The sequence below is a fragment of the Neovison vison genome, chromosome 1 (genome assembly GCF_020171115.1).
Source record: "Neovison vison isolate M4711 chromosome 1, ASM_NN_V1, whole genome shotgun sequence".
NCBI lineage: Eukaryota > Metazoa > Chordata > Mammalia > Carnivora > Mustelidae > Neogale > Neogale vison.
Genome location: NC_058091.1, coordinates 25556339 through 25569204, shown reverse-complemented (window position 1 = coordinate 25569204; position 12866 = coordinate 25556339). Strand labels below are relative to the sequence as shown.

The 12866-nt window shown below is 34.5% G+C and overlaps 1 protein-coding gene across 5 annotated transcripts in view; it reads right to left on the bottom strand.

Moving 5' to 3' along the window:
- Nucleotides 1-12866, bottom strand: part of ATG5 (autophagy related 5) — a 123945-nt gene that overhangs the window by 14347 nt on the left and 96732 nt on the right. For 4 of the 5 annotated variants that reach the window (XM_044244745.1, XM_044244763.1, XM_044244754.1 and 1 more), the window contains one exon: nucleotides 3022-3139. In XM_044244745.1, the coding sequence (XP_044100680.1) occupies nucleotides 3022-3139 (118 nt within the window). Of the gene's footprint in view, nucleotides 1-3021; nucleotides 3140-12866 lie in introns of those variants that run through there. The other variant, XM_044244781.1, reaches the window with a different exon arrangement.

The following is a 12866-nucleotide window of genomic DNA, read 5'->3' as shown; positions in this document are numbered from 1 at the left end:
AGGAAAATGGCAATACTGTTGTCCCTGGAGAGGGAAACTGAATTAGGGTTTGGTAGATATAGGTAGGCCGAGAGACTTTTCAATAAATTTTTATATACTTTCTGGTTTGGGAAAAATGTAAAATTTTAAAAATTATTCAACTGAAGATAATACATAAAAAACTTTAACAGGGCCTCATCAACATTAAATACTTTTACTTTTCAAAAGAAAATTAAGACATGTCATAAACTGGGAGAAAATAATTACAAATCATATGTCTGATAAAGACTTGTATCCTGGGGTGCCTGGCTGGCTTAGTGGAAAAAGCAAGTGAATCTTGATCTCAGGGTTGTGAGTTCAAGCCTCATGTTGGGTGTAGAGATTACTTAAATAAATAAAACTTAAAAAAAAAAAAAAAAAAGACTCGTATCCAGAATACACAAATAATTCTCAAAACTCAGTAATAAGATGAAAACTCCATGAAAAAATGAGAAAGGCATCTGAACAGACGTTTCACCAATATACCCACAAAAAATAAGCACATGAAAACATACCCAACATCATTAGTCATTAGGGAAATAAAAAATAAAGCCAAGAGATACCACTGCAAAACCAATAGGATGGCTATAATAAAACAAAAAAAATGTCAAGGATACCAAGCTAGTAGGACTGTAAAATGATGCAGCCACTTTGCCAAAGTTTAGCAGTTTCTTAAAAAATTAAACATAAACCTATCGTGCAACCGAGCAATTCCATTCCCAGGAATCTACTCAAGAAACATGTAAACATATGTCCACAAAAAACCTGTATACAAATGTTCTTATCAGCATTACACATAAATGTGAAAATCCAAATACCCAAAATATGATATACATACCTAACTGAATATTCAGTAATAAAAAGGAACAAACTACTGATATATGCTACAATCTGGATGAAACCCAAAAACTTTACACTAAGTGAAAAAAAAAAAAAACACAAACAGTTGCAATCTCACATGATTGCATTTATGCAAAATATCCAAAAGAGGTAAATTACAGAGATAGAAAGCAGACCAGTAGTTTTCTACAATGGGCAGTAGGAGCAGAGATTAGCTGCAAACAAGCACAAGGGAATTTTTGAAGTGACAGAAATGTTTAAAACTAGATTATGGTGATAGCTGTACAACTTATAAATTTATTAAGATTAAATTTGAAGGCACAAACAATTATCTAACTGAAACTCTTACTGAAAACTAAAATTACACAGCAATAAAGATAGACTATGATTCTTCAACAGTATTAAAATCAAGTTAATGTTAACTGTGCTTGCCATGATTTGGTGATCCTAAATAGTGTTTCAGGTAATGACACAAAGAAAGAATTCAGTATGTGAAATACTGAGTCAACATTTTTACCCTAGCACGAGAGATAGGAGAATGTGTAAGACACCATTTGTGCACACTAGAACAGCTAGATACAGGAATGGATGTCCAGGAAAGGCAAGCACGTTTGATTAAGGAAAGAAGTTATAGTCATAGACCAAATGACTTATTTTGAGTTCTATATTCTTTGTTTAGTCATTTAGGCTGAAATATCAAATTCCCCTAGTTCCACTATGTTTCCAATTGTGGTTGTTAGGCAAACTATTTCCTTAGACTTGAACTGTGTTAGACTTGAACATGCTTCTTGAACTGTGTGATATAGTTAATTAGTCACATAAGTAGTAATACAGTCACCCAACTTACAATATGTTAATAAGAAACATACCATTATCTACTGAAGTTATACTGTTACAATATTAATATATTTATTAATGCCTTACCTCTTTCCATAAAGGATATAAAGTAGCAAGTTTAAAAATTTCTCTATATAACAAATAAAAGTCTGTATAACATATTAATAAATATAGTAACAGTCCACTGAAATTTCCCCAATAACCTGGTAATAAATAAAACTATGATTGCAAGTCATTCAGTAATAGGGTGATGATCAAATTACAGTACGTTGATACGAAGGACCATAGTGCTATTTAAAAAACAGCTTTTTTAAAAAAAAAATTTTAAAGATTTTATTTATTTGTTTAAGCGAGACACTGAGCGAGGGAAAGGTCAGAGGGAGACGCAGACTCCCCATGGAGCTGAGAGCCTGATGTGAGACTTGATCCTGGGACTCCAGGATCATGACCTGAGCTGACGGCAGTCGCTTAACCAACTGAGCCACCCAGGCGCCCTAAAAAACAGCTTAAAGTATTCTTACTGACTAAAACTATGCTCATGTTGTGCTAGGTTAAAGATGAGGCAGGAAGTACAATTTTACAAACACATACACACCCTTCCCAAATACTCAAGTGTCCATATGCATGTGTGTGTCAGCTGTGGGCTCTGTGAGTTAGGGGATGATAGGATTTTTCTTTTTTTATTGTTTCTGCATTTTCTTTGTGTTCCTTATATTGCAATTAAGAAAAACAGAATTCAGCAATTTTTATGTTTTTCCCTTTGCCTACAGGAAATTAACTTTAACCTAAGCTACAAAACGAGGACTATGAAATAGGTAAGTTCTTAACTGCACATGTGAAATGTCAATGCCTAAGCGAACAATGCTGAAACATTAGGAAGTGGTAGAAAATCCAAACAAAATACTTATCTGTTATTCAGCATTTTGAACTTTAAAATATTAACCAAAGGTAAGAAAAAAATTTTTTTTTACTATCTCTTATTCTTTTAAAACGAGGAGACACAATGCAAAATGTAAAATAGTATTTATCAGAACTGAACCCACAAATGAAAGACCCAGGGTACCAGAGTGGTAAGAGAGTAATTAAAAAGTAGTATTATTTTATTTTGCCAGAAAGAGTCAATTCCTTATTTTGTTAGTGTCAGTAATTTATAAAGTATTAAATTAAATATTAAGTGCTTCTGTTTCAAAAGATTGTTTCCTAGGAGATAATGAAAATATTTTCCTGAAGTAACCAGTAAATATTATTTATAAATGCAGAATGCTTATGTTATACCTCAGTAACAAGAAGAAATGAGTAATGTTTTAATGTTGCTGACTATATTACCTTCAGGAGCAAGTGCAGAAGGACAAACTTCTTTGAGGAGATCGCCTAGTGTATGCAACTGTCCATCTGCAGCCACAGGACGAAAAAGCTTCTGAATGAAAGGTCGTTCAGTTGTTGTCTATTTGAAAAATGAAAAAAAGAATTCAAACAATTACGTCTTTGTTGCTATGAATTAAAATTAAGAGATCAGAAATTTAAAGGTGCCATCAGATGACTTCTGATACAGTGTAATCAGAAGCATATAATATCACAGATGTGGTAATATTATAAAAAATGCTTAACATAAAATCAAGTAAATCTAATCATGAGGAAGCAATCAGACAAATCCAAAATGTATGACACTCTAAAGATAAGTGGCCAAAAAAGGAAAGAAAATGAGAGTAAAGAAAACATAAGACAACTGGTTTCAGTTTTTCAAATAATTCAAAGGCAGTACAAAACAATACAAAAAGTTTTAAAAAGACTGGTGAGATATAAAAACTAAATACAAAAATAAATCTTGATTGAATACTGGGTTGGAAGGAAAAATCAGCTATAAAAGATTTTTGGAATAACTGAGGAAATGCAGAATGAGCATTAGATAGTATTACTGAATTAATGTCAAATTCTTAACGGTTGTAAGGATAATGGTTATAAGGATAACATCCTTTAAGAAATTCATGCTCACATATTTAGGGATGAGGAGCTATGCTGTCTGTCTGAAACATACCTTCAAATGGTTGCGAGAGAGTGCACATGAGCGGCGCGTGAGTGCAAATGCGGGAAAATGTGAACTACTGGTGAATCTAGGTGAATGGTATACAGTTTGAGCTGTTTTATTATTTTTTTCTATACATTTGAAAATTTTTAAGAAACAGATTCATAAATAAAGAACAAACTAATGGTTGCCTGAGGGGAGTAAATGGAGGAATGGGAAAAGTGGATGAAGGGGAGTGGGAGATACAGGCTTCCAGTGATGGAACGAAGTTACAAGGATAAAAGGTGCAGCAAGGGGAATAGAGTCAACGGGACTGTAATAGTGTTATTTGGGAACAAATGGTAACTACATTTGTGGTGAAAATAGCATAATGTATAGAGTTGTGAAATCATTATGTTGTACACTTGAAGTTAATGTTAACGGTGTATATCACTCTACTTCAACTTAAAAAATTAAAAAGAAAAATAAATCCAAAAATATTCAAAATACCAGATATAGTATTTCCTCTGACAACTGTGATTAGCATTATTATTAGTCATAACTTACTGCTAATAATCTCAATGTATTGCCCACTTTTAAAATTCAGTTTCATTTATAGGAGCGTAACAACGATGAGGAACGCCTCATGACACACAGCGCTGAGGCCCTGGAATCAGCCAGTGCATGAACGGCACTACCACTTATGTACTTTATGATTCTGCATCCAGTTTCTTTGGAAAATTGGGACATTCTGTATCTCTTAAAAGTTTGTTGTAGAAAAGAGTGATGAACTATGTATGCCAAGCACACAGAAAGACAGAGACACAGAGAAAGAAGATGAATGAATTAATGTTAAAGATAATAAATACCTTGCCCCCAACTGCTATTTCATTTTAAGATGTTTTCATATTTTAAGTTTCCAGGGATAAAAAAAAACCATAAAAACATGTAAGAAGAGAGCAGTGCTTTATATAAGTATCCATATTTATAAGTAATTATACTCATATACTTATATTTACATATAGTATTTTTATACTTATATTTATACTTATACTCATATACTTTATATTTACATATAGTATTTTTTATACTTATATTTACATATAGTATTTTTAAAATTTTTTACATTTTTAAAATAAATATTCATATAGTGTTTATGAGAAAATGATTTCAAATTCCTAAACATTAAAGACAAGTTTGCTTGTTTTTTTTTTTTTTAATCACAGAGGTAAATCTCAATTATAATATGTCACTATTATAGATCTGGTATAAAAAATAATCTGGTTTTAAGTATGGACATAAAATAAAATGTAAGAAAAACAGATATGATACAAGCTTGTGAGCTAGCTACCTTTCCCAGTTTTTTTTTTTTTTTTTTTTTAAAGTAAGCTCCACACCCACAATGGAGCCTAAGGCTGGGCTCAAACTCACTCCCCTGAGATCAAGATCTGAGCAGAGATCAAGAGTTGGAGGACACTTAACCGACTGAGCCACTCAGGCACCCTTACCTTTCCCAGCTTTACACTATGTATTCAGTGGAAACATAAATAAATGTTAAGAACTGTATTCCAATAATAGTTAAGTATCTGTGGTAAGTATGTAAAAAAGCCTTGATACTTGATAAACTCTTGGCAATTAATATGCACTGAATATAAAGCAATTCATTTCACTAACTGAACTCGTTATAGGTTTTTAAAAACAGTATGACTGATATCCTTCAATTTGGGAAGTTCATACATTTCATGCAAGATGAAACTGAGAACGATGTGATGAACAATCAAAGATTAACTATGTGAAGATAATAAGGGTTTGGGGAGTTCAGAGAAGAAATAAGTGAACAGAGGACTGCAGTAGTAATTTAAAATAGCCACCACCCACTTAGGGCTTTCTATCTTGCAGGCAATGAAGAGGCTTTTAAGACTTTTTAGCAAAGGAAGTGACGTGATGAAAGAGGCTTTTTCTGAAGGCTAATGGAAAGCAGCACAGTGTACGATGACTTGGTTAAGAGGTAACATCAGGAAGACGGGTGAGAGGCTGTCTGAATGATGCAAGCATATGTGATGACAACTGGGGCTAGGTCAGAGAAAAAGGAGGGTCAGGACTATAACCCCAATAAAAAAAAAAAAAGTTAAAATGTATCATCCATAGTCAGAGCTGAAAACACTAGAATTTTCAGCAAAGTCAAAAAAACTTTTTAAGATTCATCCCCCCCCACTTAGTGAAAAAAAATCGTGAGGTGAATACTTATAATACAACATATTATAACAACCTGAAAACAATAGGCTAAAAAGGTGCTGAGTGGGCTTAGCGAGATATTAAAAAACAGAAAGCGTCTTCCTCTCTTATTGCTAGAAAAATGGCCTACAATTTCCCTGTAGTTCTCTTTTTTCTATTCTCCCAAGTATAGATACTTATAAATGCAAATCTGAGCAGTGACAATAAAGGTGTAACTTCAACAACCTTTATAATGATGTTATTTGCTTGGGTGGAAGAGAAAAGGCTTGTACTATTACACAATCTAAGTCCATTCTGTAGCACAGTAAGCAAGAAAAGTCTCATTAAAGTGCTATTTCTCATGTAACAAAAACCTTACTTTAAAAGAACAATTAGGGACACCTGGGTGGCTCAGTCAGTTAAGCTGCTGCCTTCGGTTCAGGTCATGATCCCAGGGTCCTGGGATTGAGTCCTGCATGGGGCTCCTTGCTCGGCACGGAGCCTGCTTCTCCCTCTGCCTGCTCTGCCTGCTGCTCCCCCTGCTTGTGCGTGCGCTCTGTCTCTCTCTGGGACAAATAAATACATAAAATCTTAAAAAAATAAACATCTATTCAATATTTATCTGACTTCCTTTATATTCTTAGTCCTTAAAATTTAGTAACCTAGAAAAGAACAGTTAAATGTCTGAGTAAGTTACACCAAAGATTATGAAAACGACTCAGTTTCGGGAGTTACTGCCCTTAAAACAAAAACGAGAGATCATACATTCAAGTACTGTACAGAGGTTCGGGAGGGCAACGGGAAGGGAGGGTAGTTTCATGCAAATCTCTTGGCAGATCTCATTAAACCTGAGCTGAAGTTCAGCAGAGAAGACTAAATTATGCTAGAAGTATTTAAAAGCTATCTTCCTCCTGAAATAGCAAGAATTTTAAAGAAAGAAAAAACTCCACCAACATGAATTCTGCCAACTTTTATTTAGTATACATGAAACTGGACAGTGCTAACAATACCTATGTAATCTGAATCTTAGCCTGACAGACTAGAAAGCTGCACCAACAGTAATATAATACAATACTCACTTAATCTAGCCATTTATTTGTAAATATGCAAACTATTTTCAGTGGCTTCCAAGAAGCAGTACTGGTCTCTCGTAAGAAATAACAGGACTTCGACACGTCATCTTTGAAACTGCCTTATTACCTTAACGTGTATGTTACTCTTTTAAATACACCAAACAGAATATAAAGTTGGGGTGCTACTGGCTGGCTGCTCCTCCTCCCTCCTCTGCTCATGTACCCTTACCAATGAAACAATAATTTTTCCTGTATGGAAACATTATATGGTTGATTTGCCTTGGAGATATACTGAGCAGAGGCAAAGGAATCATATTTAGAAAATGATAAACTAAATTTATAAAAGTTTAGTGAATCTTACATATTTTCTTAAAGTGACAATTCAAGAGTTACAGTCAAATTCTTAGCGATAATGTGTGTTACAACTATAGTGTGAACTGTAGGCTAATCATATTATTAATCTTATATCTAAGAAATAAGACAGGGAAAAGGCATATTTCCAACACAGCCAAACAGGTTAACATTAAAGCTAATAAAACAAAGAATGCTGGTAGGCTTTAAAATAAGACAATGTATGAACTTTAAGAATACAGGCACAATGGATACATCGTTAAAACCAAGTTTGATTCTTATGACTTACATAGTACATACTGCAACAAAAAGGCAAAGCAGTTGTTGAAGAACACAGGCTTTGGTGCCAGAAAGATCAGGTTTTTAAGCCCAGGTTCTGTCATTTATTACAGACCCACTGGTACAGTTACCTGATTTTCTTGAGCCCGTTTCCTCAACTGTAAGACAGGAATGTTTTTATATATGTACACATATATGCACAGGCATAAATGGAGAGAATATCTACACTGTAGAATTTTTGAATAAAATACAAGCACAGCACAATCATGGTACATATGACCACCTAAACAGACATCCTAAAATATGATCAACGGTTTTAGTTTCATCCCTATTTAGCAGACTTAAGTTTATTCATATCTTATTTTCTCTTAAGTTCACTTGTCTGAATGCTAAACCAGGAAATTCAGTTTAAAGGAATACTGATACACCGGACCTCATGAAATTAATTAAAAACCAAACAAAACTAAACAAAACCTTTTCGTTCTGTAAAAGATCCTATGAAGAAGATGAAAAGACAAGCCAAAGACTGTATCTACATTTCCAAAAAAGTTCTTTAAAAAAAGCAAAGAAATCAATTAAAAAATGGGCAAAAGACAGATATTTCACCAAAAAAGATATATAGATGGCCAAAAAAGCACATGAAAAGATGTTTGACACATCATTAGCCATTAAGGAAATGCAAATTGCAATACCCCCATGCATTACTACACACCTACAAGAATGTCTAAAATAGAATGCTGGTGGGCATGTGGAGAAACAAGATCACTCACACATTGCTGGTGAAGATGTAAAATTGTAAAGGCCTCTCTGGAAAAGAGTATGGTAGATTCTTATAAAACTAAACATGTTATCTACCATATGACTCAGCAATTGTACACTTGAGTATTCCCAGAGAAATGCAAACTTAGATGTTCTCAAAAAGCTCATAAATAAATGTTCATAGTAACTTTACTCGTAACAGCCCTAAACTGGAAAAAAATCCCAATGTCCTTCAGCAGATGAATGGTTAAATTATATATGGTGTATCTATACTATGGAATTCTATTCAGCAGTACCATTACCACTATACTACTACTACTACTACTAAACAATCCTATTAATAATATGGAATAACTTGTATGGAACTCAAGGGAGTAATGTTGCATGGAAAGAACCAATGTTAGGCATACATACTGCATGATTCCATTTGTGTAACATCAGTAAAATGGTAAAATTTTAGAAATGAGAACAAATTAGAAGTTGTCAGAGGTTAGAGAGAGGAAGAAGTGAGGTAGGTAGCTACGGCTATAAAAGGGGTAGTCTAGGGGTACTTGAGTGGCTCAGTCAGTTAAGCAGCTACCTTCAGCTCAGGTCATGATCCCAGGGTCCTGGGATCGAACCTCACACTGGGCTCCCTGCTAAGTGGGGAGCTTGCTTCTGCCCCTTCCCCCCTGCTCGTGCAAGTGAGTGTGTGTGCACACGTGTGTGCACGCACTCTCTCTCTCTCATAAATAAATAAAATCTTAAAAAAAAGCAAGGGGCAGCCCAAGGAATATTTATGTTGGAACAAAATGAATGAAATATGAATAAGGTTTGGGCATTGTATCAATGTCAACTTCTTGGTTATGATATTATACTATATAAAAGATACATATATATATACACACACATACATATATATAAGATGTCAAGAATGGAAGAAACTGGATGAACAGTATAAAGAGCTTTCTGTATTATTTCTTAAAACTGCATATGAAGATTATACATGTTAAACTGATGTAAAGCACTTAGAACAATGCCCAGCACACAGTATAAGTGCTCAGTAAGTGCTGTTAATGCTCTCACTAAATATGACTTGACACTCAACAGAAATTTACTGAATACAGATATGTATTTTGTATTGAGTCGTAATATAAAAATGCAGAGTTATGTAAGAAGATATACTAATCTCACAGTTATCCTGTCACTACATAGCATTACCAATAATTTTACTCTTTTGGTCATATAGTATTTAACATATAATGGGAATTAGAAATGTTGGTTTTGTCAAAAATGACAACTTACAGCTAGAAGGGGACGTATCTGGCTCACTGACCATGGAGTCAATGACCATAAAGAGGAGGAAGAATCTCATCAGATAGTAAAAAGAGATTCTATTCGCTGAAACAAAGGGAGATTAAAAGTTATGAAGGAGAAAAACAAAAATTCATCAAGGATACAACCTGAAAAGATGCTCAGTAGCTGCATGATGATTCTGGGTTGTGAACCTTAAAAATGGCCTTTATTAAAAGGAAGGTGGGGGAATATGAGGTTGGGGGTCTCCCTCTGAAACAGCAGGGAGAACCTGATGACAACAATGGACCCAGTTGTTATGAAAGGTTGGACAGAATCAAGGGCGCCTGTTTGGCTCAGCCGGTTAAGCCTCTGACTCCTGACTATGGCTCAGGTCATGATCTCGGGGTACTGAAACTGAGCTCTTTGCTGGGCTCCTTGCTCAACGGAGCATCTGCTTGAGATTCTCTTTCCATTTCCCTCTGACCCTTCCTCCATGTGCATGCGTGCTCTCTCTCTCAAATAAATAAGTAAATCTAAAAAAAAAAAGAAAGTGCTTGGATAGAATCATTCTAGAAGCAATATCCAGGTTCAGGATCTGCAACCACTGACCTGAATCACTGTAAACTGATCATTTGCTCCAGTGAGTCTTAGATGGATATTCTTAAATAAGTGTTATTATTTATAATTTATATATCTTGCATCTCCTGAGGTGTAACAAGTTTTTTTATCATCAGCTATACTTTGTGTGTATGCTTTGTAAGTTCTCTGAAACAGGATGATTAATGATTCACTACATTTATAAGCATAATCATTTGACTTATAAGAGTTCTGTAAGAATAGTAGAGGGTTTCATTTGTTAGATTTGTAGGTGTTTTTAAAAAATCAGCTATATACAAAAAATTAGCAATGTCCATGTATTGATTAATAACGTAATTTGATTTGTTCCATTAACTATGCAAGTAGTTCTAAGTCTTTTAGAAGAACTGAATCTGAAGGACAAATTAGACAAACAGTAAGAAGTAAAAAAGATTGCTCTCATTTGTATATAAAACTTACTATATTTATAACAGCATAAATTAAACAGAAAGACATTATAAAAACTAGACTTCACAATTTACAACTCTAATATAATGAAAATAACTGTGTATGTCATCCACGCACAAAAGCTACCTCCAATATCAAAGATCTCACCAACAAAATCAGTGTACTTTCATTTGACACACAAGTTTAAAATATGAACTAAATTTAATAATTTGAAAAGCTTTACATGGTAAGTAGTGAAATTTTCATTGTTACCAAGATGGTAACAATGATGAAGACCAATATAACTTTTCTTACAGATCCTGTAAAAATGACAACAAAAAACCAAATCCACAATATAATACTTCACAGAATCACAGTCACTGATACTCCACTAACAGCAGTGACAGGCATTACAAAGGTAAAAAGAAAAATAAATTTCAATGAAGAACACTATTTCCTGCCTACGTTTATTTTTTATTTTTTTTATTCTATTTTTAAAAATTGTGTTACATTAGTCACCATACAGTACATCATTAGTTTTTGGTGCAGTGTTCTATGATTCACTGTTTGCGTGTAACACCCAGTGCTTCATGCAATCCGTGCCCTCCTTAATACCCATCACCACGCTCAGCCAATCCCCCATCCCCCTCCCCTCTAAAACTCTCAGTTTGTTCCCTGGAGTCCATAGTCTCTTATGGTTCATCGCCCACTCCGTTTTCTCCCCCATTTTTCCCTTCCTTCTACAGAATGGAAGAAGATATCTGCAAATGACACTACAGAAAAAGGGCTGATATCCAAGATCTATAAAGAACTTCTCAAACTCAACTCCCCAAAAGCAGATAATCAAGTCAGAAAATGGGCAGAAGACATGAGCGGACACTTGTCCAAAGATGATATACAAATGGCTAACAGACACATGAAAGTGTTCATCATCATTAGCTATCAGGGAGATTCAAATCAAAACCACATTGAGATATCGTCTTACGCCAGTTAGAATGGCAAAAATCTGAGGCAAGAAACAACAAATGTTGGAGAGGATGTAGAGAAAGGGAATCCCTCTCACACTGTTGGTGGGAATGCAAATTGGTAGAGCAACTTTGGAAAACAGTTTGGAGATTCCTCAAAAAATTAAAAATAGAACTATGCTATGATTCCAGCAATGGCACTACTGGGTATTTACCACAAAGTTACAGATGTGGTGAAGAGGTCATACGCACCCCAACGTTCATAGCAGTTATGTCCATAATAGCCAAACTGTGGAAAGAGCCAAGATGCCCTTCAACAGAAGAATGGATAAAGAAGATGTGGTCCATATATACAATGGAATATTATTCAGCCATTAGAAAGGATGAATACCCAACTTTTGCATAAAAATGGATGGGGCTGAAGGAGATTATGCTAAGTGAAATAAGTCATACAAAGAAAGTCAATTATCATATGGTTTCACTTATTCCTGCCTATGTTTAAAAAATTGTGAATGCTTATAACAAAAGCATGTATACAGTGACAACAAAAACTATTAACACATAGGTAGTTTGAACAAAATTATCCCAATAGCAGTACCCATATACAGGACCTCTGACTAATGACCAAAGGGCAAGGGGTAAATTACCTCAGAAATCTTTACTCAGTGAATATTTACTGAGTACTTACTAGGACACTGCTGTTGGTAGAAACAAAATAATTAAGTACACAGAAGTTAACTGTAATACAGTGTTAACTGATAACAGAAATATGTACAAAGTGGTATGAGAGAAAATTTAAAAGCCTGAACACAGAATTTAACCACAGTTTTCAGGCAGCTAGAGCAAAAACAAAAATAAAAATGAAAAAGCTACTAACTGGTTACAAAATTTCATCTCCTAAGAGTGGAAGATATATATATATATACACCACTAGGTTCAAAGAAATATATGCTAAATGTGGTAGGATGTTAGGTATGAAAACAGTAGGGAGTTTCAAAAGAGCAAGAAAACAAAGGAGGGAATATAGAAGGTTCTGATGCTCCCAATTTGAAACACGTATTTTTTTAAATAGAGATAAAGCCATTTCAGGCAGACTGCAGTATCAATCCTTTCTCTCACATGTCCCCTCCTCACTAACGGGTTCAGAGAGCAGCTGCCGTATGATGATACCTGTGAGAAATGAATGAATGGGGGGGACAAAAGTGGGCTAAGAGCTTAGCACCTAGAGCT